This window comes from Pituophis catenifer, unplaced genomic scaffold (assembly GCF_029215685.1).
Source record: "Pituophis catenifer annectens isolate HBS135680 unplaced genomic scaffold, rPitCat1.0.hap2 SCAF_2, whole genome shotgun sequence".
Classification (NCBI taxonomy): Eukaryota; Metazoa; Chordata; class Lepidosauria; order Squamata; family Colubridae; genus Pituophis; species Pituophis catenifer.
The window spans coordinates 187,060,037-187,084,844 of NW_027256882.1; the positions used below are offsets into that span (position 1 = coordinate 187,060,037).

At 40.6% G+C, this 24,808-nt stretch overlaps 1 protein-coding gene across 1 annotated transcript in view; it reads right to left on the reverse strand.

Moving 5' to 3' along the window:
• The window catches only part of MFAP5 (microfibril associated protein 5), a 63,277-nt gene extending 39,090 nt beyond the window's left edge, over positions 1-24,187 (reverse strand). Inside the window, exons 1-5 of the mRNA XM_070935292.1 lie at positions 24,165-24,187; positions 23,812-23,874; positions 21,368-21,406; positions 20,125-20,163; positions 2,214-2,240 (exon numbers count right to left, since the gene is read on the reverse strand). Coding sequence (XP_070791393.1) covers positions 2,214-2,240; positions 20,125-20,163; positions 21,368-21,406; positions 23,812-23,874; positions 24,165-24,174 — 178 coding nt within the window. The 5' untranslated portion in view covers positions 24,175-24,187. The remainder of the gene's footprint in view (positions 1-2,213; positions 2,241-20,124; positions 20,164-21,367; positions 21,407-23,811; positions 23,875-24,164) is intronic.
• Between the last annotated feature and the right edge of the window lie 621 nt (positions 24,188-24,808).

Consider the following 24,808-nt stretch of genomic DNA (forward strand, 5'->3'; position numbering starts at 1 on the left):
AAGGAGAGAAAGATAGGGGGAGAAAGAGATAGAGAGAAAGAGAGATGGAGAGAAAGAGATATAGGGAGAAAGAGAGGGAGAGAAAGAGAGGGGGGAAAGAGAGATGAATGAGAGAAAGAGAGATGAACGAGAGAAAAAGAGGTGGAGAAAGAGATGGAGAGAAAGAGAGATAGAGAGAAAGAGATGAAGGAGAGAAAGAGAGGGGGAGAAGGAGAGATGGAGAGAAAGAGAGATGGAGAGAAAGAGATGAAGGACAGAAAGAGGGGGAGAAAGAGATGGAGAGAAAGAGAGATGGAGAGAAAGAGAGATGGAGAGAAAGAAATGAAGGAGAGAAAGAGAGCGGGAGAAAGAGATGGAGAGGAAGAGATGAAGGAGAGAAAGAGAGGAGAGAAAGAGATGGAGAGAAAGATGGGGAGAAAGAGAGATGAAGTAGAGAAAGAGAGGGAGAAAGAGATGGAGAGAAAGAAAGATGGAGAGAAAGAGAGGGGGACAAAGAGATGGAGAGAAAGAGAGATGGAGAGAAAGAGAAGGGAAGAGAGAGATGGAGAGAAAGAGAAATGAAGGAGAGAAAGAGGGGGAGAAAGAGAGATGAAGGAGAGAAAGAGAGATAAAGGAGAGAAAGAAAGAGAAAGAGATGGAGAGAAAGTGAGATGGAGAGAAAGAGATGAAGGACAGAAAGAGAGGGGGAGAAAGAGAGGGAGAGAAGGAGAGATTGAGAGAGAGGGGGGGAGAAAATGGTTGTTAAGAATGCTGCAACGGACATAAATGTGAGAATGGTCATAAGTGTGAGGACCTGTCAAAAGCGCGAGGACCAGTCAGAAATGACTTTTTTCAGCCCTCTGAGAAGTCCCTATGCGCATAGTGACGCCCACCCAGTCACATGACCAGCTAGCCACGCCCACCCCAGTCACATTACCACCAAGCCACACCCCCAACTAAGCCACACCCACCAAACCGGTTGTTTAAAAAATTGAATCCCACCACTGCCTGGGATGTAAACCATCTGCTCCCAACGATTTGAACTCATCCAATGATAGCGGTCCCCAGACTAGGGGTTGGGGATCCCTGTTCTAGTCCAACCCCATGTCCAGGGCAGGAGACAGTGGTGGGTTGCTCCTGGTTCTGTCCAGTTCTTTAGAACTGGTAGTAAAAGTGGCAGAAGGCTCTGCCCACCCGCCCGGACATCATAATTGACAATCTGCGCATGAGCAGAAGCTTCTGCGCATGTGCAGAAACGTGTGCACTCCCATTGCGAACCAGTAGTAAAGGTAAGTAGAACCCACCCCTGGCAGGAGACCTTATTATACTGAACCATGTGTTTGTTTCCTGCCTCTCACCCCTTCCTTCTTTTCCCTCCCTTCCACATTGTCTGATTTGCTGTAGTGAGATTTATTCTTTGGGTTTGGTCCTATAAATTGGTCTCCTTCCCTGTCCAGTTTTAGTTTAAAGCCCTTCGGATAAGCCAGATGTTTTCCAAACATATTCCTCCTGGTCCTTGTTAGGTATATCACATCCCCTGCTAGAAGCCCTTCCTGTCAGCAATGATGTATTTGGAAAGAAGTGGCAAATTTTGTTCCAAACTGATTTTAGCGAGAGTTAAAATAAAATTTCACTCCGATCACCCCAAATTGATCCTACAGGGATATTCTTATCCATTCTTAGGCAGCTGAACATGCTGAACTTATTTTTATGTAACAACAATTTTATGTAACAAAAATGTTATAAGGATAACTAGTAAATTTATTTTTATTTATTGATGTGTTTCCTTTAAAAAAGGTAGATGAATTAAACATACCCTGTTAAATTATAGAATAATTGTTTGAATTGCCGCAAGCTGTTTTTGTTCAAGAAGCTGCCCAGAGTCACTTGTTGAGTTGAGTGGCCATAAGACATAGACAGGCAGGTAGGCAGGCAGGCAAACAGAAGCAGACAGACAGACAGATGATAGATAGATAGGAGAAAGAGAGAGAGAGAGAGATAGGGAGAGGGAGAGGGGGAGGGAGAGGGAGAGGGGGGGGAGAGATTTTCTTGTCTTCTAAACTCCCAGAGTTTTTTTAAATTCATTGAATTCTCCAAAGCCTCCAAGAAGATGCAATTGTCAAAAATATCAAAAACATCAAAGGCAAGCCCTTAGCTGTTAAATTTCAGCTTTAGAAGGGAAATCATATGACTTTGATGGGATACCAAGGAAGAAGTGATAAAACTAAACTTACCAGGAGATGTTGTTGGACCACTATCAACTGGAACAAAAAAGGGAAAATTATAAAATTAAATTCATATTGATATAAAATGCTATTTACTTCAAATACTGACAGCTCAGTATTTGGTGGATGCATCCATAATAACACCAGGAATGGACCTCATTTTGAAGGAGACTTTTTGTAGATCAAATAAATCAAATGCATTAAAACAAATGCAAAAACTGAAATAATCCTGTCAAATATTTAAATATTTATTGATTATTCAGTTTATAATTGAATAATAAGCGTCACAATGTTATTTATCAATCAGTCCAAACAACATACAATGAATATTTAACAGCACAAACTGCTGAGGATATTTTGCAACTGGCTAACCTTGACTGGGATTCATGGGAAATACAGTTAAATCTAGAAGGTGACTGGTCTATATATTATATTTTAATATTATTATTAAAATTATATTTAATTATTAATTATATAAAAATTTATTATTAAAATTAATTAAAATTAAAATTAAGTAAGTAAAAGTAATTAAAGTTATAATTAATTTAATTAATTAATTAAAGTAAGTAAAATAATTAAATTAAATTAATTAATTAAAATTAATTAAAATTAAAATTACATTAAATTCATATTGATATAAAATGCTATTCACTTCAATAATTGTCAGCTCAGTGAACCAGGTGGATGCATCCATAATATCACCAGGAATGGACCTCAGTTTGAGGAAGACTAGACAGTTAAATCTAGAATCTTGCTTGCATGAGAAATCAATGCAACGGCTGTGCTATATATTATATCTTAAGGGGATTTCACAGAATATTCAATGTATATTTGTATACTATAGAGATAACACATTCTACATTAATGTGTTTAATTTAAATTTTAAATGTGGAAATAACGTTTCATGTTCAAAGTCCAAATTCATAACTTAAATGAGAATAGAAGGGTTCCCCTAGCTTTGTTCCTCTTCTCCCACTAGATGACACCAGGCAGCAGGAAAGCATCCTACAGTTATTCTTCCTTATTATATACTGGGGCTGGACAGAGGGGAAGTGAGATTTGACAGATGGCCAGGTCAGCAGGTTTAACTACTGTATTTGTTAAAATTTGTTTCAGGTTCTGATTAACTAAAAGTGATAGATGCCACGGGGTGGCAGTGTGATGAAGTGAGGGGAGCTTCAGCTTTTGCCTGACTATCTTTCTGAGAAACCTACACAGTATTTTTGCCCAGTCACAGGAATGGCCTTTTAATCATTTCCTGAGCATGCAACCACATATATCTCAATGTCTACCCATAGCTGAGGCAGTGCAAGGGCAGCTTAAGGTGCTACACACTGGAAGTGATATTTTGTGCATTAAGAGTGTCACTTTGGTGCTGACAATTTTGTGGCTTCACTTGGTTCTGCTGAATTCCCATGGGACAACCTCTTCAATCTGATTCTCAGGCCTCTTTTGGCTGCAGGGGAGAGCAGGCACTTCTATATTCTTTTTTATATAGATTGGTCAACTCGTTAATCTTTAGATTTTGGAATTGACCCTGTGTGTGCTGCATGTGCCGGGCTTAATAAATGTAGAATTAAAAGTATTCAGTTTTTGTGGTCCTATAGTAATGATGACGAACCTATAATAATCATGTCAAAGATACCATGCCACAACATTTTGGGTGACACACCAGTGTTCATTAACACCCAACAACAACTATTCTTTTTTTTTTTTATTAAAAAGTTTTAACAAGTATTACAGTAATTTTTCCCATCCCTCCTCCCCCCCATTCCCTCCAACCCCCCTCCCCCCACCCACCCACCCTGGACTTCCCAGAGCAAAAACAGGGTATAGCATAACAAACATAAGCTAAAATAAGCTAACTTTCTGTAGTCCCCAAACTCCCTCTTGCTCTTTAACTCCCCTTTCAACTAACGAAACATGATTCAAAAATAAAATATTGGTTTCATTCATAAGCTATTTGGAACTTTTTAGTCCGATATTTGTTTTGAATATAGTCAATCCATCTTCTCCATTCTGATATATATCTTTTGTTTGAATGGTCCTTCAAATACCCTGAGATTTTAGCCATCTCTGCTAAGTTCACTACTTTTAGTGTCCATTCTTCAATGGTAGGCAAGTCTTCCTTCTTCCAATACTGCGCCACCAAGAGTCTGGCTGCTGTTATTATTATTATTATTATTTATTAAATTTTTATACCGCCCCCTCTCCCGAAGGACTCGGGGCGGTGAACAGCCAGAATTAAAAACACACAATACGAATATTAAAATACATTAAAACAAAATTAAATTATCTTAGGCTTCTCCAATTTAAAACCCCGTTACCCATAAAATTCACCCAATTAAAATTTTTTAACCCAGCCCGGCTTGCTGAAATAAAAAAGTCTTCAGGGCCTGGCGGAAGGTCCGGAGGTCCGGGATTAGTTGTATCCCTGGGGGTAACTCATTCCAGAGGGCGGGTGCCCCCACAGAGAAGGCTCTTCCCCGGGGGGTCGCCAGCCGACATTGCCTGACAGACGGCACCCTGAGGAGACCCTCTCTGTGGGAGCGTGTTGGCCGGTGGGAGGTTATCGGAGGCAGAAGGTGGTCTCGTAAATAACTGGGTCCTAAGCCATGGAGCGCTTTGAAGATGAGAACCAACACCTTGAAGCGCACTCGGAAGACCACTGGAAGCCAATGCAGCTCGCGCAGGAGAGGTGTCACGTGGGAGCGCCATGTCGCCCCCATAAATACCCGCGCGGCCGCATTCTGCACCAGTTGGAGCCTCCGAGTGCTCCTCAAGGGGAGCCCCATGTAGAGAGCGTTGCAGTAGTCGAGGCAGGAAGTAACGAGGGCATGAGTGACCGTGCATAGGGAGTCCCGATCCAGAAAGGGGCGCAACTGGCATATCAGGCGAACCTGATAGAAAGCCCCCCTGGCCACGGCCGTCAAATGCTCTTCTAAAGACAGCCGTGCGTCCAGGAGGACACCCAAGTTACGCACCCTCTCCGTGGGGGCCAATGTCTCGCCCCCAATAGTCAGCGATGGCACCAGCTGACTATATCGGGACGCCGGCAGCCACAGCCACTCAGTCTTGGAGGGATTGAGTCGGAGCCTGTTCCTCCCCATCCAGACCCGCACCGCATTATTTAATTAAATAATTAAATTTAAATTATTAAATTTAAAATCAGCTTAGTCTCTATAACAGTACAATCTGTAATTATACCTAACAAAAAGAACTGTGGAGTAAGTTTTATCTTCTTTTTGAGAATATTTTGGATAATCCACCATATTTTTATCCAAAATGCCTTAATTTTTTTACATGTCCACCATATATGATAATACGTGGCATCATCACATTCGCATCTCCAACACTTAGGTTGCAAACTTGGATACATACAGGCTAGCTTTTTGGGATCTAGATGCCATCTATAAAACATTTTATAAAAATTTTCTCTTAAGTTTTGGGCTTGCGTAAACTTTACATTTCTAACCCATATTTTTTCCCATGTTTCCATTATTATTGGTTCTTCAATATTTTGTGCCCACTTTATCATGCAGTCCTTAACTAACTCGGTTTCTGAATCTATTTCTACCAATGCATTATACAACCTTTTTATATGCATTTGACTTTGATCTCTAATCTGTTTTACCAAGTTCTCCTCATTTTGCAAAATACCAATTTTCTGATCTTCTCTCCATCTAGCTTGCAACTGTACATATTGAAACCATGTTTGAATTATCCTTTCTTCTCTTAGTTGATTCAAAGATTTTAGTTTTAGTATACCTCTTTCCTTGTTAAGAAGCTCTTTGTATGTAATCACCTCTTGTTTTTGCTCTACACTTATATTCTCTATCGCGTGTCTGGGTATTGCCCACATTGGTAATTTACAGTTTAATCTATACTGATACTTTTTCCAGACACGCAATAAAGCATTCCTTAATATGTGACTTTTAAAAGCCTTATCCACTTTCTTATCATATAATAAATAAGCATGCCAACTATAAACCAAATCATATCCCTCAATATTCAATATTCTTTCTTCTGTTAAGTTCATCCAGTCACTAATTACTGACAGAGCAGCTGCCTCATAATATAGTCTTAGGTTGGGCATTTTGAGACCTCCTCTTTCACGTATATCCTGCATTATTTTTTGTTTTATTCTCGGTCTCTTCCCTAACCAGACAAAATTATTAATACCTTTCTGCCATATCTTCAAATTCTCATCTTTTTTAAGTATTGGTATCATTTGAAAAAGAAACAAAAACCTAGGCAAAACATTCATTTTTACTGCTGCTATCCTTCCTAACAAGAATAATTGTAATTTTTTCCAGTTTTCCATCTCTTTCTGTATTTTTTGCCACAACATATCATAATTATGCTTAAATAATTTTGCATTTGATGTCATAATATAGACCCCTAGATACTTAACTTTTTTTACAATTTCAAATCCTGTTAGTCTTTCTAATTCATCTTTTTTATTTATAGTCATATTTTTAGTTATTATCTTCATTTTCCCTGCATTTATTTTAAATCCAGATACTTGTCCATATTGATTATGTCCATTAAACCTACAACCGACTGTAATGGTTGGGTTAAAGTAACAACCAAGTCGTCTGCGAATGCTCGTAATCTGTAGTCATACTGCCTAATTTTAATTCCATTTATTTTATCCGACCCACGTATCTTACTTAACAGAAATTCCAAGGTCAAGATAAACAATAATGGAGACAAAGGACATCCTTGTCTCGTTCTTTTTTCTATGTTAAAAGTATCTGTTAAACTACCATTAATTATTATTTGCGCTGTTTGTTTCTGATATATTGCATTAATAGATTGTGTAAAATATTCTCCAAACTGCATCTTTTCTATTATTTTCAATAAGAATTGCCAGTTCAATCGATCAAATGCTTTCTCCACATCAAGAAATATCAGCACCGCAGGGATTTGGTTGTTCTTCCCCAAATACTCCAATAGGTTAACAACTTGCCTTACATTACTCTTCATTTGTCTACCATTTATAAAACCAGTTTGATCATTATGAATCATTTGTTGCATGACTGTCATTAACCTATTTGCTAGTATTTTAGCAAAAATCTTGTAATCTGTATTTAAAAGTGATATAGGCCTATAATTTTTTGGCTGAGTGTGGTCTTGCTCCTCCTTTGGAATCAGAGAAATATAAGCTGTCCTCCAGGATGGGGGTACAACTCCTCCCAATTGTATGTTGGTAACTAATTCTTTGAGTGGTCCCACCATTTCTGACTGCAAGTGTTTATAATAAGCAGCTGTCAAACCATCCGTCCCAGGAGCTTTACCCACTTTCAACTGCTTAATTGCAAACATAATCTCCTCGGAAGTTATTGGTTGATTTAGACCCTCCCTTTGCTCTTTTGTAATTGTAGGAATATTCTCTTTCTGTAAGTATCTATCTATATCTATACTTTGAATTTTATCACTATCATACAACCTCGCATAAAATTCTAAAAATGCTTTTTTAATCATATTTTGCTGATAAACCTCTTTACCTTTATATTCTATTTTCTCTATGGTCCGCGACTTTTGTTTTTTCCTTAACAAATATGCTAACCATCTCCCTGGTTTATTAGCATTGCAAAAAGTATTATGCTTAGCATATTGCAAATTAGTTGCGACCTGATCTGCCATTAACATATTAAATTGCCCTCACAATAAGTTAATTGCCTCTTTTATTTTCTTGTCTACTAGGTTCAATATCAAAGCTTGTTTCTTTTTTTAAAATTTCCTCTTCTAAGTCCTTCCTTTTTTTTTCTGTTTACGTCTATGTTTATTATTCAAATATATCAAAATACCTCTCATATATGCTTTACTTGCATCCCAAACCATTTCCATAGATGTACCCTTATGCATATAATGAAAAATTCTCTCATAAATTTTTTACATTCTTTTACATTTTCCTCATATCTAAATAGATTTTCATTTAACCTCCAAGACCTCTTAGATCCCATTCCATGCTCTAATTCCATCCAAACTGGACTATGTTCCGTTAAAACTCTCGGGCAGATCTTCGTCTTCTTCACCCTAGAAAAAAGATCATTAGTAATTAATATAAAATCAATCCTAGAGAAAGATTGATGTCTATCAGAAAAAAAGGTAAAGTCTTTTTCTTTGGGGTTCTTCTCTCGCCAGATATCTCTCAACTCCATATCATCCATCATTTCAAAAAACGATTTTGGCAATCTTGAATGCGTTGAGATATTCTGCAAGAGCTCCTTCTTATCTTTTTTAGTGTCCAAAACTCCATTCCAATCACCCAGTAAAATACATGATTTATAATCCCATTGTAATAACTTGGAATGTAAAAGCTTATAAAATTTTTCCTGTTGTTGGTTCGGTGCATAGACTCCAATTAAAAGTATTTTTTTCTCCTTTTATTAAAAGTTCAATTGCTATAAATCTTCCTTGATCATCTGCTTCAATTAATTTGGCAATTAAAATCTTTTTTTAGGTATATAACTATACCATTCTTCTTCTCAGGAGCAGATGCAACAAAATGTATACCTAACCTTGCATTTATTAAATATTTTTGATCTTTACTTCTAATATGAGTTTCTTGTAAACAAATTACATCATTTTTAAACTGTTTCAAATAATGAAATATTTTTCTCCTCTTTTGTGGTGAATTTAGGCCATTAACATTCCAAGTCAAAAATCTAGTTGCCATTCTTGGCCCCCTGAAGCTTTTGGAGCATCTGGTGGAAATCTCCATTCATTTTACTTTTTGGCCTTGCTCCTCCCACTGCTTCTGTTTTTGTAGTGTCTTCAATCATCTGAAGTTGCTGCACTCTTAATTCTTCTTGACGCTTGGCTGCCGCTCGGGTCTGTCTTTGATCCTTAGGTTCTTCTATCTCCAAGACTTGAACAGTAGTCGAAGGTTGTATTCATTCTTCTTGAGTAATCAAAACTCCCTTTTGGGCCTGTGCCAACATTTTCTTCCTTCTCCCCCTTTCCTGCCCCCTCTGTTTCCGTCTTCCTTCTGGCTTCTGGGGGCTGTGGGCATCCAGCCTTTAGTACATTGGTGTAAAAATCTCTTGCCTTCCACACTGAGTTAAGACGATATCTTTCTCCTGAATAGTTCACCACTAGTCCAGCTGGAACTTCCCATCTGTACTGTATCTGACAGTTTCTCAGTTCTTCCACCAGAAAGGCATAATCCCTTCTGGCTCTCAACATTTTGGGGGGGATCTCTTTCAGTATTAAAACCTCCTGTCCCTGCACTTGAAATTTATTTTTAAAAGTGACTTGTAGGATTTCATTGCGTATTCTCCTTGTTGTAAAATAGACTACTATGTCTCTTGGTAAATGTTTCTGTCTGGCAACTCATGAATTGACACGATAAATTTTGTCAATTTGCCATTCAAAATTTGCTCCCATTATCTGTGCAAATGCTTCTGAAAAGATCTCTCTCAAATTCTCTTGCTTATTTTCTTTGAGGCCTCTTATTCTCAAAGCAAATTCCATATCTCTATATTGTATCATTATCACCTCAGCCTCTGCTCTTTCCATCTTATCCTGGACCTCCACCATTTTATTTTCCAAGTTCTCATTAGGCTGCTTAATTTCTTCCACTTTTTCATCTACTGCTTCAATGTGGCCTGCCAGACCTTGAACTGCCATGATAATATCTTCTCTAATTTCTTGATTTCGCTTTGAATAATCTCTTTAATTTGAACTATCTCCTCAGCAATATCTCGAATTTTATCCTCAAAAACTGAAGCAATTTTTTTTCCCGTAACAGAGGCTTGTGTTTTAAGGGCTTCCTGCAACATTTCAAGTGTTAATATTGTTGGTTCCATTGGAACAGAGAGAGATTGCAATTTGGACATTTGAGCTGGCGAGCTCCCAGCACTTTTGGGGACAATAGTCTTTATTTGTTTTGAAGCCATTTTTAGTTTCCAATTTGAATTTATTCAGCAGCCAGAACAATAAATCCACCAAATCCAAAAATTCCCAATCTTTAAATAATATCAATCCTTTTTTAAAAAAAGATCACTGCTGTAGTTTTTTTAGCCTTTAATCTTCTTTTTTTTTTAAAAAAAAAAGCAGATATCTCTAATTTTGAACAGGGGCTGCCAGCGCTAAACTAAACTTTCCTTTTTAACTTTCACTTTCACGCCCCATTAAAGCTCAATCGCCATCTTGGTTTCACTTTCTCCCCTTAATGAGTCAGAAGGAAGTAATACACATTTGGAGTTAAAGTTCAGTACTTGCAAATCTGATCTCTCCTGAGTTTGCTCATACTGCTTCCGAACGATGTTTATTCCAAGGGTTGTTTGCAGGGGTGGTCGTGGTGTCTTCTTCTGCTTAAAGCAGAAATGTCCTGGATCCAGAGCTCTGTCGGGCTTCCAGGAAGCTCTCACCCTTCGAGCCCCAGAATTGTTCCTGGGGCTCCTTGGGGAGCTCTAGCTACGCCCGTCTGCTCTCTTCCTCCCCTTTTCCCAGGGAGAAAGTTTCCAATCCGCTAGACAGCTGATTTGCACTGTTCTAGCGGCTTTATGAGATCGTGGGGCTGGCGCTCACAAAAGGAGCGTCTTTGGTGCCTGCGGTGCCACCGGAAGTCAACAACAACTATTCTTAAAAGCATGTCCCATTCTTATGTGATTTTCCAAGGCTGTAGAGACCTCAAGAGAATGGATGTGCTCTGGAGCAGTCTTGAGAGCGTCCAAAAATTACGCAAGAATGGGACATGCTTTTGCCTTGTTTCCAGAGGCTGCAGAGGTCACAGAAGAGCATTCTCTAAAGCCACTTCAATAAAAGTCTCATGCCACCAACAGCAGCCTAGGGTAGGCCACAGAGGCCTGTCAACAGAAAAGGACATGGTCTGAAGATAAGTAGTACATGGCAGATCCTTGAGAGCACTGGACTGCAGACAATCATGCCATTCCCCAAGAATCACTTCCCTTGGGAACAGTATGAGGTAGTCTTTTTGGGGAGGGTTTTAGCTGTGGCACTAGTGCTGAAATTGAGGCTTGAGCCCCCTTTTCAGGCACAGCTGCAGCACAGCCAAGTATCATTTTTCAGGTTGGCCTAGATCAGTGGTTCTCAACCTTCCTAATGCCATGACCCTTTAATACAGTTCCTCATGTTGTGGTGACCCCCAACCAGGGGTGGGTTCTAAATATTTTTACTACCGGTTCTGTGGGCGTGGCTTATTTTGTGGACATGGCTTGGAGGTCATGTGACTGGGTGGACGTGGCTAGCTGGTCATGTGGCCGGGTGGCCATGGCTATGTGTATAGGGACTACTCAGAGGGCTGAAAAAAGTTATTTCTGACAGGTCCTCAGACTTTTGACTGGTCCTCACACTTATGACCATCCTCACATTTATGCCTGTGCAGCATTCTTAACAACCATGTCACTCATTTCACAACTGCTTCTCTTCAACATGGTGATAAGATAGGGCAAAAAACGTAAAATGTGAGGACAGTCGTAAATTCAAGGACTGGTCAAAAGTGCGAGGACCAGTCAAAAATAACTTTTTCAGCCCTCTGAGTAGTCCCTGTGCACAAAAGGACTACCCAGAGGGCTGAAAAAAGTGATTTCTGACAGGTCCTCACACTTTTGACCAGTCTTCGCAGTTATGACTGGTCATCATTTATGCCCATTGTAGCATTCTTAACAACCGTGTCACTCATTTCACAACTGCTTCTCTTCACCATGGTGACAAGATAGGGCAAAAACGTAAATTGTGAGGACAGTCGTAAATTCAAGGACTGGTCAAAAATGCGAGGACCAGTGAAAAATAACTTTTTCAGCCCTCTGAGTAGTCCATATGCACAAAAGGACACAGCAATAGAGAGGGATGAAGGAAGGGAAGGTAAATTAGAGTAGGAGTGAGGGTAAGAGAGGGAGGAAAAGAGGAGGAGAAGGAAAAAGGAAGAGGAAGTAGGGAGAAGAAGAAGAGGGGGGGAAGAGAAAGTAAGAAGGAAAGAAAAGACAGAGGTGGTAGGTTTGAGGAGAAAGATTGCTGTACAATAAAAAAGATGAAAGGGAAGAAAGCCAACCCCAAACAAATATAAAGATATTAGGATAAAGAATGAATTGTTAAACTTTAAAGAATAAAAGAGAACAAATAGCAATAAATAGCAATAATTAGAAACACACATACAAACATACAATGTATTTCTTTGAACAGAGTATTTAGCCGGTTCACAAATTTAAACAGTTGTAGGAGGTTAGCACCCACCCCTTTCCTAGAAGAATGAAATATTTTGGGAAATATTAAAAAGGCAGAAATGGAGAAGCATATTTTACAGACAAAGCAGCTCCCACCTTCCTGTCCCCCACCCTTTGTTAATGGGCCAGAGGCAGAAAGTCAATCCTTTGTCAAAGGACATTTGCAACACAATAGCAACAGAAACTAACACAATGGGTTCCATCTAGCAACCGAAACTCACCACACGTGACCTGGGAAGCATGTGACCTGGGAAGCACATGTGACCATCAGCCAGCAAGGCTAGCTAAGACCCCCACCCCCTGGGAGTCTGACAACCAATCTGTTGTAGCGCGGGAATAACAAGAGGCACAAGCAAGCTAGTGATAACAGTTCTTTAATTCAGGGTGAGACTTCAGCAAAGAACCACAGGCAACAGCCCTCCTTATATACAGTACTGAAACACCCGTTAACCAATCACAAAGCATTGTTGCATTTGAATTTCCCGCACGAAATAGATACATACATAACACCCCTCCATTCCCAGAAGGCACTTATCCTATCTATTTACATATTTACATACAAAATCACGCAGGTGACCAGGGCGTGACTTTACTCTGGTTGACCTGCACAGTTCAGTTGCTGGAGAGGCGTTGAGCCGGTCAGAGGGACCTCCCATCTCTCCTGGCTCCACCAATGGAACCTCCTGGATTTCTCCAGAGGTGTGGCCATCCCCAGCTGGGAGTGTCGACTCGCTGGGGCAGTGCTGGAACTCAGGTTTGCCCGATAAGTATTCCGGTTTACTCGGGCTTGAGATAGCTGTTTCGGGGAAACTTTGGAAGTTAGGTTTTACAGTGTTGGGGTTTTCACAGGCTTCACAATGCAAACGTTTACGCAATTGATCTATGTGCCTTCTCCAAATTTTACCATGCCCTACGTCCACTGTGTATGATTTTGGACCGGTGATCCCTACAATAACTCCCTCGATCCACAGTGGGCCATTGGCATAATTCCTAGCGAATACTGGGGTTCCAATTTGGAATTGTCTTAATCCTCCCTCTTCCCCCTTGTAATTGTCTGTGGAGTAGTTTGGGTGTAAGCGATCGAGAATGCACCTGAGTTTACAGCCCATTAAAAGCTCGGCTGGGCTGCGCCCTGTGGAAGAGCACGGGGTTACGTGTTGTATTGCTAAGAATTGATCAATCCTAGCTTGCCAGTCTCCCGCATCGAGCCAGGACAGTGCTTCCTTGGCTGTTCATACAAATCTCTCTGCAAGGCCATTCAAAGCTGGATGAAAAGGAGCAGATAATGAGTGTCGTATGCCTAACTCGGCCAGATAGCCTTCAAATTGGGTTGCTGTGAATTGGGGCCCATTATCCGAGACCAGGGTGTCTGGCATTCCGTGAGTTGCGAAAAGTTTCCTGAGGACTTTAATTACGGCCTCAGAAGTGGTCGAGGGCATCAAAGCAATTTCTAGCCACTTTGAAAAAGCATCTACAATTATGAGAAAATTCTGGCCGTGGAAGGGGCCTGCAAAATCGATATGGATGGTCCCTTTGGCTTTTCCCACTCTCTAACGGGAGCTACAGGGGGATCCGGGTGGGACTCCTGGCAGGGCCTGCATTTCCCCACCCACTCAGTGACGTCTTGGTCGAGATGTGGCCACCACACATAGCTTCGAGCTAGAGTTTTCATTCTAACAATACCTGGGTGCCCTTCGTGTAGCAACTCTAGCACCCTATGCCTTAAACGAGAGGGAATAACCACCCTGTCGCCCCACAGCAAACAACCCCCCAACATTGACAGTTCATTCTTTTTATTGAAAAACAATTGAAAATCCCCACTGTCCACCTTAGTAGGCCAACCCCGCATTACCCAGCCCATCACAGTACGTAAAACAGAGTCCTTGGCAGAAACCTTCGCCACCTCGCCAGAAGAAAGGGGCCCCAGGGACACAACATCAATCAGTAACACAGGGGCTTCCGGAGTCGGGTTCTCCAATAGGTCGGGCAAGGGGCATCGGCTGAGGGCGTCAGCATGGCCCAGGGTTCGGCCCGGTCGGTGGAGTAGTCTGTACGAATAAGCAGCCAGGAAAATAGACCATCTGGTCATCCGGGGGGAGAGAGCTGCCGGGGTCGGCTTGTCACCAGCCAAAAGTCCCAATAATGGCTGATGGTCCGTGATAAGTTCAAAAGTCTGGCCAAACAAATATTCGTGAAATTTTTTGACCCCTGCTACAGCCGCTAATGCCTCCCTGTCCAGCTGGCTGTAATTTCGTTCTGCACTAGACAGAGTGCAAGAGTAATAAGCAATGGGCGCCTCTAACCCATTTGGTAGTCTATGGCTTAACACAGCGCCCACACCAAAGAGGGACGCATCGCAAACAAGTACTAGCGGCAGTTCGGAGTTATATTGTATGAGAAAACTGTCCTCGGATAAAAGTTTTTTTACTGCCCTAAATGCAGCTGCTTCAGATTTGCCCCACACCCAGGGAACGTTTTTTCCTAGAAGTCTATGCAATGGTTCCGCAATGGTGGCTTTGTCTTTGAGAAACATGGTGTAGAAATTAAGAAGTCCCAAGAAAGCCTGCAGTTCGGGCTTCGATTTGGGCGTGGGTGCATTTTGGGTGGCCCTTACTTTGCTTTCCGTGGGGTGAATGCCTGTGCCGTCGATTCGGTAGCCCAAAAATTCTACGGAGGGTACCGCTATTTTACATTTGGACTTTTTAAGTTTAAGTCCCGCTTCTCTAAACCTGGTTAGGACTTGTCTAACCCTATCCCCAAGCTGCGCCTCATTTTGGCCACTAATGAGGACATCCTCAAAATAGGGGACGACCCCCGGGAGTCCTTGTAGAAGGCGCTCCATGGTGCTCTGGAAGAGCCCTGGGGCAATGCTAACCCCAAACTGTAGTCTAGTGCATTTGAACGCACCTCTGTGCGTTACTATAGTTTTGTTTTTTTTTAATTTGATTTATATGCCGCCCTTCTCCGGAGACTCAGGGCGGCTTACAATGCGTTAAGCAATAGCCTTCATACTTTTGTATATTTATACAAAGTCAGCTTACTGCCCCCACAAACTGGGTCCTCATTTCACCTACCTTAGAAAGGATGGAAGGCTGAGTCAACCTTGAGCCTTGGAGAGATTCGAACCAGCAGTAATTGCAGGCAGCTGTGTTAATAACAGGGTGCTTAGACCACTGTACTATCAAGGCTCTTGATAGCAGTTTGTGATTCTGCTGTAGCGTCATCTACTGGCAGCTGCTGGTACGCCTGCGCAAGGTCTAACTTGGCGAATATCTTGCCAGGGCCTAGGGAGTGAAGTAGATGGTGGACTATCGGAACGGGATAGGCACTCTGCTGCAATGCCTTGTTGATCGTGCATTTATAGTCAGCGCAGATTCTAATCGATCCGTCTGATTTTACTGGCGTGACTATTGGGGTTTCCCACTTAGCATGATCTACAGGAACTAGCACCCCCTGTTTGATTAATTTGTCAAGTTCTGCGTCTATTTTTGGTTTTAGGGCAAATGGTACTCATCTTGCCTTTAACCGGATTTGGGCTACATTAGGATCTAAATTAAAAGAGATGGGGTCCCCACGTACTTGCCTAGTGTCTCTTCAAAAATGTCCTGAAACTCGTGTAGGAGGTTTTCTTTAAACGATGGCCCACCGATGCTGTGGACACCCGTGAAGCCCATGCCGAGGGCTCGAAACCACACTAGGCCCAGGAGACTTGGTAGCAGCTTGCTGACGATGGTCAGGGGAAGCTCTTTCTGGAACTCGCCGTAGGTGACCCTGAACGTGCCCACGCCTTCCACAGGAACTCGGTTTCCTTGGTAGGCGAGGAGGCGAACTCTTTGCCGGGACAGCTGGGTTTTCTGAATCTTCGGTAGAAGCGATTTAAGCATAGCCCAGGACATGATGGACAGGATAGATCCGGTGTCGATTTCCATGTCGCATGGTCTCCCTTCAATTTCTACTCTTGTGTAGACCTTTTCCTCTGCAGACATGCTGGCTTGGCCGATTCTCGTGCTGTAGGTCTCCCGTTTTTGAATCTCGCACCGTTTTCTCGCGCCATCATCTCTGGTTGGCTGTTTTGAACGTGTCGGTTCTGGTTGGTCGCGGTAGTCACGTGACTTGTTATTTCGCGGAAATTGAGCTCTACAGACTCTCGCCAGATGGCCCTTCTTTTCACAGCGCCTGCAAATGGCATCTCTGTATTTGCAGGACTCTCTCTTGTGATTTCCGCCGCAACTTGAACAGTTCTCGCAGCGGCGGCTTTGCTCGCTCTTTTTCTTGTCTGTATGGAAGACGTCCTCATCTGACTCTTCCTCTGTACTGGTTCATGCCTCTTCTCTGTGAACGGGGGCTGTCTTTGGACCATCTTTGCTCAGCTGTGGCCGTTGTAGCGTTTCAGAAGCCTTTGTAGACGCTTCGTGTGCTCTGGCTTCATCGAGTACACCGGCTAACGTTAAATCTGGCTTCGCCAGAAGGCGCCTCTGTAGTCTAGTGTCTCTCATGCCACAAATCAACTGCTCGAGTAGCGCATTGTCTAAGTCCCGGTAGTCGCAATGCGTTGCGGTTTTTCGAAGGGCAGCCACATATGCGCTGACCGGTTCTCCTTCTCTTTGTACTCGTTGCCGGAGTTCGTAGCGCTGTACAAATTTCGAAGGAACGGGAGCGTAGTGGGCTCTTAAGTTTGCTTGTAGGATGTCTCAGGGAACCGTCTGGACTGGGGTTGGCTCACAGAGCAACTTGGCCATCTCAAATAAGTCTGGCCCGCAGTGACTCAAGAATAGGGCTCTTTTTTGGTTCGCAGAGAGCCCTTGCATCTCACTTGCTTCCAGGGAACACTCGAACCTGGTCAGATACGACCCCCACTTCTCACGGGTCAGGTCGAAGGGTTTTGGCGGAAAGTAGGCAGACATTGCCGTGTGTCTCCGTGTTCGCTCGTCACCCTGGCTGAAACTCAGAGCTCTTTTGATTTGCTTTTTGTGGCCTCAATCCCACCTTCGTCGCCAATGTTGTAGCGCGGGAATAACGAGAGGCACAAGCAAGCTAGTGACAACAGCTCTTTAATTCAGGGTGAGACTTCAGGAAAGAACCACAGGCAACAGCCCTCCTTATATACAGTACTGAAACACCAGTTAACCAATCACAAAGCATTGTTGCATTTGAATTTCCCACACAAAATAGATACATACATAACACCATCAGGATACTCTTTTGGGGCCTCAAGAAATGCAAAGCCAGAGAGAGCATAAAAAACCGAGGATTTACTGTATCTGCCCCTTTTCTGTTCAGGAACTCAAGCCATGTCATCCTGTCCACCATTAAACCATCTTTCCAAGCAGTCTCCATGTTTCCAGTGTCTTTTTCCCCACTTGGAGCAGAACCCAGAAGGATATTTCTTCCATCACAGTGTTTAGTCATTTCAATTAAATTTACAATTTCTATATTTCCTTTTTACCATATTTATTCCTCATCTATTTTTTTAAAAAAACTAATATTACCCTTCATCCTCATCTCTAATCTTAATCAAATTCAATTTTTTCCTTCTATTCTATATTATACCCCTTCGCATTGTCATCTATTTTTATATCCATCCTCACATTGGTTAATTATGTAATTATGTAATACAGTTGTTTAATACAAATTCAACATTTTAATATAAATCAATTAGTTATATAACTATCTTTTTTGTATATTAATCAATATGAACATGAATATTCCAATTATTTCAATGCAATCCAATTTCTTACAAATCAATTAATTATATTTACCAATAATAATAAACCAAATAATTTCCCCCATATATTCCTCCAAACCACAACTTAACCATTTCTGCTTTCAACACAATATACAATTAATAGTATCTCAATTATTACAATTCCCTAGTTAAATAGAGCTTTTTTTCTTTTGTGTTTTAAAATCTTGAACCTCCTCTTTTGCCCTAAATTTCCCATTGTTTGCAGTTTTGCACCTACCTTTTTTGGTGAGGAAAAAGAAAAAGAAATCTCTCTGCCTCATTTTGTCACGTTGCAGCAAAGACCCTGCTTTACTTTCAATTTCGCTTTTTCAGCATAGCTAGGGGGAAAAAAAATCTGCTCCAGGAATTTACCTCTTTGCAGCTAGCTAGCAACAGAGCCTCCACAAAACAGCTGAGAGCAAATCAGCTGAGAGTGCGGAGGCTGATCAAATCAACTTATGGTAATTAACCTATGCTGAAGCTGAAAGGGGCTGTTTTTTCTATTTTTGCAGGCACCGGTCTATTCATTTGTTTTCTTTTAACACTAATCAGCTGTAGGGCGGCTCTTTGAAGCCCCGCGGCAAGAGTTTAAACAGTTTTTTTCCCTCTAGCCATCAGCTAGAGGCAGCAATAGATTGGGAGTGGGCGAATAGATTGGGGGTAAGCGAACGGCGAATGGTGATCCAACAGAGGCAGAGGGTGAGGGTGAGTGAAGGCGTGGGGGGGGCGAGAGAGGGCTTTGGCGACCCCTGTGAAATGGCCGTTTGACCCCCAAAGGGGTCGCGACCCCCAGGTTGAGAACCGCTGGCCTAGATGGAGGTGAAGGGAGGGATCTGGGTGACACGCCAGCAGAGTCAAGTTGGAATTTTCTGAATTTTTGACACACTGAACCCAAAAGGTTTGCTATCACATTCCTATAGCCTGCCTTCTTAGGGAAGCCTCATCCCAATTCCTCAGACCTGACCTGATGTTTTTAGGGTTTACAGCTCCTGCTAAGACCTTCACAATTAATCCCCCTTTCTCAAACTTTAGCTCTTCAGCAGCTTGCATAGTGGCTACAATTTGGATGGCAACTAGCTGGCAGCAAGGAATACTCAGACCTTAAAGTTGTTTCTGTGGTAAAAAAAAAATGCAATACATGGAGTAACCAGAGTGTTGTCAATTGGGCAGAACTGGAATTTCATCTGAGAGAATTATCAATCACAGTTATTAGAAAGTTGCACGTTAAGCAGTATGGACAGAACAGTATAGCAAAGCAGGTGTTGGAGGTGGCTATTCACTGCACCATAAGTCATCTCGCTGAGCTTGTCAGGGAATTAGGACACTGGCAGTTGGCAGGCACAATGGGGGTGGGAGTGGGATTAATGATGAAGCAGTGCAAAGCATTGCTCAACCCTTCTGCACATGTGTCATCTGTAACAGGCAGCCCCAGGAAGGAGCGTTTAGCCATATTTTAAAATAGTGCAACAAATAAGAGGGTAGTGGGCAGTTGCATTGTACACTGGGAGCATCACACTGAGTAACCTCTCTTCACAAATTGTCAACTATTTTTAACCTGGTTATAGGTAAGATTTTTTTAAAAGTATCCTGGTGAACAAGTGACAGACCTAGGAACAAGTGACAGATAGGAAAGAAATTAGTCAGAGTTGTGCTATTTGATGCACAACACTGCCTCTCCAGCACTTCTCATTTGTAAGTTGAGCTGATGAGTCTGGCCATGAGAGATCAAAACTTCATTAAACCGAGTCTTCATCGCTTTTAAGAAGAGACTGGCAAGCCACTTATCTGGAATGGTGGCTCGTATAGGATCTCCTAGAACGGTATAGGATCTCCTGCATGTGCAGGGAGTTGGACTAGAAGATTTTCAAGGTTCCTTTCAACTCTGTTATTCTAAAATTCTGTTAAACTGCATACTTTGAAAGCCATACATGTTGTAAATGCAGTGTATGAGTCAGCCCTGATGTTTACCATAGATGTAGAAAAAGTAGAAAGAACTCACCTAAGTCATTGTCTGGATTTGTGGGTGATTCCAGAGGCCCTGAAACAAGAGGCAATGGGCTTGGAGTCATCTGTTGCACTGTATACAATAATGCAGCAATGACAGCAATGCACATCAACCAGCATGTTAGCATATTTAGAGGTAAATCAGATGTGCTGGTGAAATCTTATTCCCATTCTCATTTTATTGCCCTTAGGAAAGCTCTACTTTTTTTTATTCTGAAATACATCTAGAATATTCATGCTTTTATATTGCAAGTGACTCCTGGTCTAACTGAGAAAAATAGAATAAGTAAAGACAACAGGAAAGGAATGAATGAAAAGAAAAAAGGAGTGAAGCAAGAGAGGAATTGATATCTTCTCCAAGCCATGTATGCTAAGGCCCTTTGGATATATATAGTTATATATATATAATATAATTGATGTAAAGATTTGTATTGCAAATATGCCTGGGGCAGGCTGTTGAAAAAATGAATCACCTTAACCACAATTTGTGAATAACAATTTATAAAAATGAAAAAGGGAACAAAGCTTTTAATCACTTGAATCATTAAGCTACACGGTGCAGTTACAAGAGGATAAAGTGGATTAAGAAATTAATTATGAAACCTAAATCATCCTCCAGCTAAACCTGATTGAAACCAGAAATTTAGTAGCAATTTTCAGCCAAAAATTCCATTGATAGGGAAAAGCTTTCATCTTTAACAGTTTGACCAACTTCAGTTCAGCCCTCCAATTGTATGAATTGTAGGAAACAGAGCAGACAGTACAAGAGAATATAGAGTAGCTTCCCCTATTTTCAGCTCACAGCTCTGAACAAATCTATGGATTTACATTGAAGCCAAACCCATAATTCTTCAGAATAAAGGATTCAATGATTTGAATCACGTGTGTGTGTGTGTGTGTGTGTGTGTGTGTGTGTGTGTGTGTGTGTGTTTGAGGCAGTCTTGATTCCTGGTGATTGCCTAGATTAGTGCCTGAAGTTTTCTTGGCAATGTTTTTCAGAAATGGCTTGACATTCCCTTCTTCCTGGGGCTGGGAAAAAGTGACTGACCTAAGATCACCCAGCTGGATTTGTGCCTACAGCACTCCTAGTCTCTGGATTTCTAACTTGATGCCTTACCCACTATATCAAATTAAATACATTATATCAAAGAGGTTAATATTATGTATGAAATTAGGTCAGAATTTCCATACAGTCGCACATCAATTTAAGCATTAGTACAAAACCAATCAAAATGTACCTGCTGTTGTTTGAGCAACAACTCCCAGCAAAAGCCACTCTAAATAGAAAGAAAAAAAAGTTATTTCTTATTTGTATACATGAACATAAAATAATTGTTACAAAAAAGCCATGGTTTCTTTGTCCTACTTTTTGGGTTATGGAACTACATCTTCAGGCTGCTAAAGAAGTATTATTTTAGCCATTGTAATCCCATTATTGGTGTTCATTTTGTATAGTTTAACTTTCATGGTAAACTGTAGGATTTGGATCAGGGAGCTGCAAGGAACAACATCTATTCCAAGATACCTAGAAAATATCATAATTAAAGCTAGATATGACATAGATGACTGGACTGGACTAATTTATTTTTTCTTTACATTAAAATACCTGCGAACAGGAAGATGAGTTTGCTCATTTTATGAGGGGAACAGCACAGTGGGAAGATGTGTTAGTTCCCTCTACTCTTTGCTACTCTTTGACCACAATATATAATACAATATATCATTATACATATATAATGATAGCAAAAGACATAATTTTCTTGTTAATAAATGTTCGATGGCCATATACTTATGAGAGTAAATTTCTCTAATCAAAATTAGCATTACTGCAAAGTAAAATATCACAGCTAACTCTCTTCTCCTTATCTCAGTAATGGTTGCTAAACATTAAAAGTCCCCATATATATGTTGAATTCTGAAGAAAAAGCAAATTTTGAATTGTGCAACAATTTTGTGTTAGGTAATTCAGCCCATAATATTCTAGTAGCTAAATTAATATTGAATAGAAGCAGAGGTGGGGGCAATTTGAAATGTTCATATTTGGCAGATAGAAGCAGGCTTGTAGCTTCTGGGATGCTAAAGTATATTTGGACTATCTGCTAGTGTGCTTTTTTCCCAGCTCAAATGTCAGCATCTACACTTTTAAAAATAAACATTTATTAAAAACACCAAGGAACTCTCAGCTCCAAAAAAAAAAAAAAAAAAAAAAAAAGGATTCCGCAAAGATATCCTGGAAACTATTACTTCTCAGAAAATACATTTTGTTGGGCATGTGTAGGCACTACTTATCCTGTATAGGGTAAAATTATAAAGCAGAATTCTGCTTGAGAATTCAGGAATTGGCAAACAAAAACCACAGCTATATACTGTTTTTTATCAGTTTAATCATCCTATGTCCTCGCATGAATAATTGGAGTTGTTACTGAGTGATAAATCTAAGCATTTTCTGTTTGAAATTTCCAGCCATCCCATAGAACAGGTCCCAATGATTCCTTAGAAAAAAATTTCTTAAAATAAATATTATACTGAAAGCTCAAATACTGTTAATTTAAAGTAGGTCTATGAATTTAATCATATTAATATCTGAGACCACACAGCATGAGTGAAGCAATAGAGGCAACACAAGGAGGAGTTACACATTATATTAAACCTTGGCTTATTTTCCATGATTTCTTGAACAACCTACCATTGGGATAACAAGCTTGTTAATGCATTAGGCATGTTTTATAAACCACAATATCATGGCTCACACAAAGTACTAAGCCAAATTGAACAAGGCACATTATGACAAACTTAACTTGTGAACTCAGCCATAGTTATAATTTAAAGATACAAGTTCAGAACCCCAACTTAGTGCCCACTAGATTCTTTTTTCCCTAAAGAATCTGTTGGGAGAAGTTAATGTATATTGCTTGTAAGATGTATATCATTTGTATATGTATATAACATATGTATATCACTTGTAGAGCCTTGGTAGTACAGTGGTCTAAAGCACCCTGTTATTAAGACTAGCTGCCTGCAATTACTGCAGGTTCGAATCTCGCCAGGTTCAAGGTTGACTCAGCCTTCCATCCTTTCTAAGGTAGGTAAATTGAGGACCCAGTTGTGGGGGCAATAAGCTGACTTTGTATAAATATACAAAAGTATGAAGGCTATTGCTTAGCGCATTGTAAGCCGCCCTGAGTCTCCGGAGAAGGGCGGCATATAAATCAAATTTTAAAAAACAAAAAAGATGCAAATAACAGAGAGCTTTTTTCTTGAAATCTGAATAACCGCTGATTGTTTCATTTCAGTATGTAACAAAATAAATGGTAACTGATAATTCACTTGCACAATATATTGAGGTGTAGGGTGGCTTCTCTGATTTAGTAAGAACACACACTATATAAGCTCACAAGTTTATCTAAGGAAGATTGGGGCTCTTGCAGGTTGTGTAAACATTTTGCCTCCTTCACATTTTGTGCAGGGAAATGGAGAGATCATATCATAGTCCACATGGATTTTTCCTACCATAGAAATTACACTAAAGAGAAAAGGAAAGACAGTTGCTCTGTAGTTTAGTAATGCTACAAATCCTGCCTCTGGAGGTAGTCCAATTTTTTTAAAAAATATACCATGGGCTAACACAAATTTAAGGTGGAACAGAAGAAGTGTTGTACTTTGACAGTGTTACATTACTCACCAGATGGCAGGAGAACAATAGTTAGGAGGCACAGCAACATCTGAGTTCCACAGGCCACCATCCCTGCAAAGTGAGAAAGAAAGAAAATAAATGGAAGTTCCTTACGTACATCTTACATACCCTTCCCTTTCACTCACTGATGTACAACAGCAACTGAAGTTTCCTTAACCTCCCTTCTCAGCTGCTCAACTGTTCTATCTGAAAACCAAATAATTTGAGTTGAAGATAACACTACATTCCTTTCCATCCTTCTCTCCTATCCATTTATTTTCTGATTTTCGTTGTAAATTGCATCTGCATCATCTCCTACAAAAATCATCCTCTGTTTTTGGGACACAATCCTCCCCACTCACTGCTGTCCATGAACTCTGCTTCTTTTCACTGCAGATGTGTTTCTTTCCTCTTCAACTAATCCCCTATTTTGGCCAGAGTTCCTAACCACTCCCCAATGTTTTTATTTGGCTTGTCTTCAAAATTTAATTAAGAAAAGTTAGAAAGCTTCAATATCATCATCCCAATGGAATGAGGAGAAAAGTGTGGGGGGAGGAATCTTTCCTACCATGATTTCATTCCAGAATTTAATGTAACTGCAAAGACTTCAGCACCTCCTATTCCCACTGGATGAAAAATGGACAGGAATGGAGTCTCACTGTCTCCCTGCTCTTGGAACAGTGAAGAAGCATTTGTTTTTCCAGGAAAATTCTCTCTATACAACATAACCCTTTCCTGAAAAAAACATACAAATAAACCATAACTGGTCTTAAGACAGGAGAAGTAGCCATGCCCAAGCAGTGGATCAAACAGACAAAAAAAAGTTAACAATTTAAATCATAATTAATATTTTACTTTCCAGAGACTGGAAATTTCCATCTTAGGCACTAACATGTTTTTGGATCAGAGAATTATTCTTTTCATCTTGGTATTCACATTATTTGCTTGTTTTGGGGGTTGTTGTTGTTGTTGTTTTTAAGAAAAAGTATATGCGCAAGAATAGAAT